Source organism: Pterocles gutturalis, unplaced genomic scaffold, assembly GCF_000699245.1.
Source record: "Pterocles gutturalis isolate BGI_N339 unplaced genomic scaffold, ASM69924v1 scaffold18858, whole genome shotgun sequence".
Taxonomy (NCBI): domain Eukaryota; kingdom Metazoa; phylum Chordata; class Aves; order Pterocliformes; family Pteroclidae; genus Pterocles; species Pterocles gutturalis.
This window is the reverse complement of record NW_010123454.1, coordinates 7519-8431: the sequence shown is the minus strand read 5'-3', so window position 1 is coordinate 8431 and position 913 is coordinate 7519. Positions and strand designations below refer to the sequence as shown.

At 40.2% G+C, this 913-nt stretch overlaps 1 protein-coding gene across 1 annotated transcript in view; it reads left to right on the top strand.

Annotated features, from left to right (window-relative positions):
- The window catches only part of LOC104465028 (solute carrier family 25 member 33-like), an 8216-nt gene that overhangs the window by 3229 nt on the left and 4074 nt on the right, over positions 1-913 (top strand). The window contains 1 exon segment of the mRNA XM_010077917.1: positions 1-45. This exon segment is cut by the window's left edge and continues 8 nt beyond it. Coding sequence (XP_010076219.1) covers positions 1-45 — 45 coding nt within the window.

The following is a 913-nucleotide window of genomic DNA, read 5'->3' as shown; positions in this document are numbered from 1 at the left end:
CTTCCGAGGGCTGGGTCCGAACTTGGTTGGTGTTGCACCATCAAGGTAAATAGTTAAACTATTGCTAAAAGACACATTTAAGGTGCCAACCCAAATGTTGTAGTGCATTCGTGATTCAAAAAAATTGATCATGAAGTTATCCCATCTGCAAACTGAGATCTGTGCATATATACCGCGCAGTATACATACCAGGAAATACTTCTAAAAATATGCTTTACACTTGTGTAACACTGGAAGGTGCAGATTAAATAAGGCACTTAAATTCCAAGTCATTGCAAGAGCCAATTACCACGTGCTTGAGAAAACAAGAGAAAGTAGTGCAAAAAATCTGTAGGATTAATATTTGCATTTTTCTAATACAATACATAAAAGTGGTTGCCAAACACTGAGTAGGAGCTAGATGCCAGGGGAGAGGAGTGCCTGTCTGGTCCTTGATTGCCTAAATTCTTCTCAAAAACTGCAGCTGAGGGGGAAGGACTTGCATTGCTGCCATTTCAGTCCAGGGTTAAGCGTTTAAAGCATGAAGTGCTGCTAACACAGTTACAGTGCTGAACAAATTTATGGAAAACATAGGCTGCCAGTGGGAAAGTGACATTCCCAACTTTATAAAGTGTTGAATGCCAGAGCTGGTGTAGGTATCCAGTCTAACTTGCTATGTCTGCAAGACCGTGTTGCCTCCCGTCTCAGACTTGGTGTGAAAATAAAATATTTCTACCCTATGGGTGTCAGGTCAGATAGTGGTACTATAATATAAGGAGAGGAAAAAAAAAACCCACAACCCTCTGTCCTTGTAGGTAGAAGTAGTCATGTGGAGGCCTCTTTGGAGAGAAAGTCTTGTTTTTTGTGGGTGGGAGGAAGAATAGTAATGTATGTAATTTGACATTGTATGTATTACATTGCTTTTCTTCTTTTT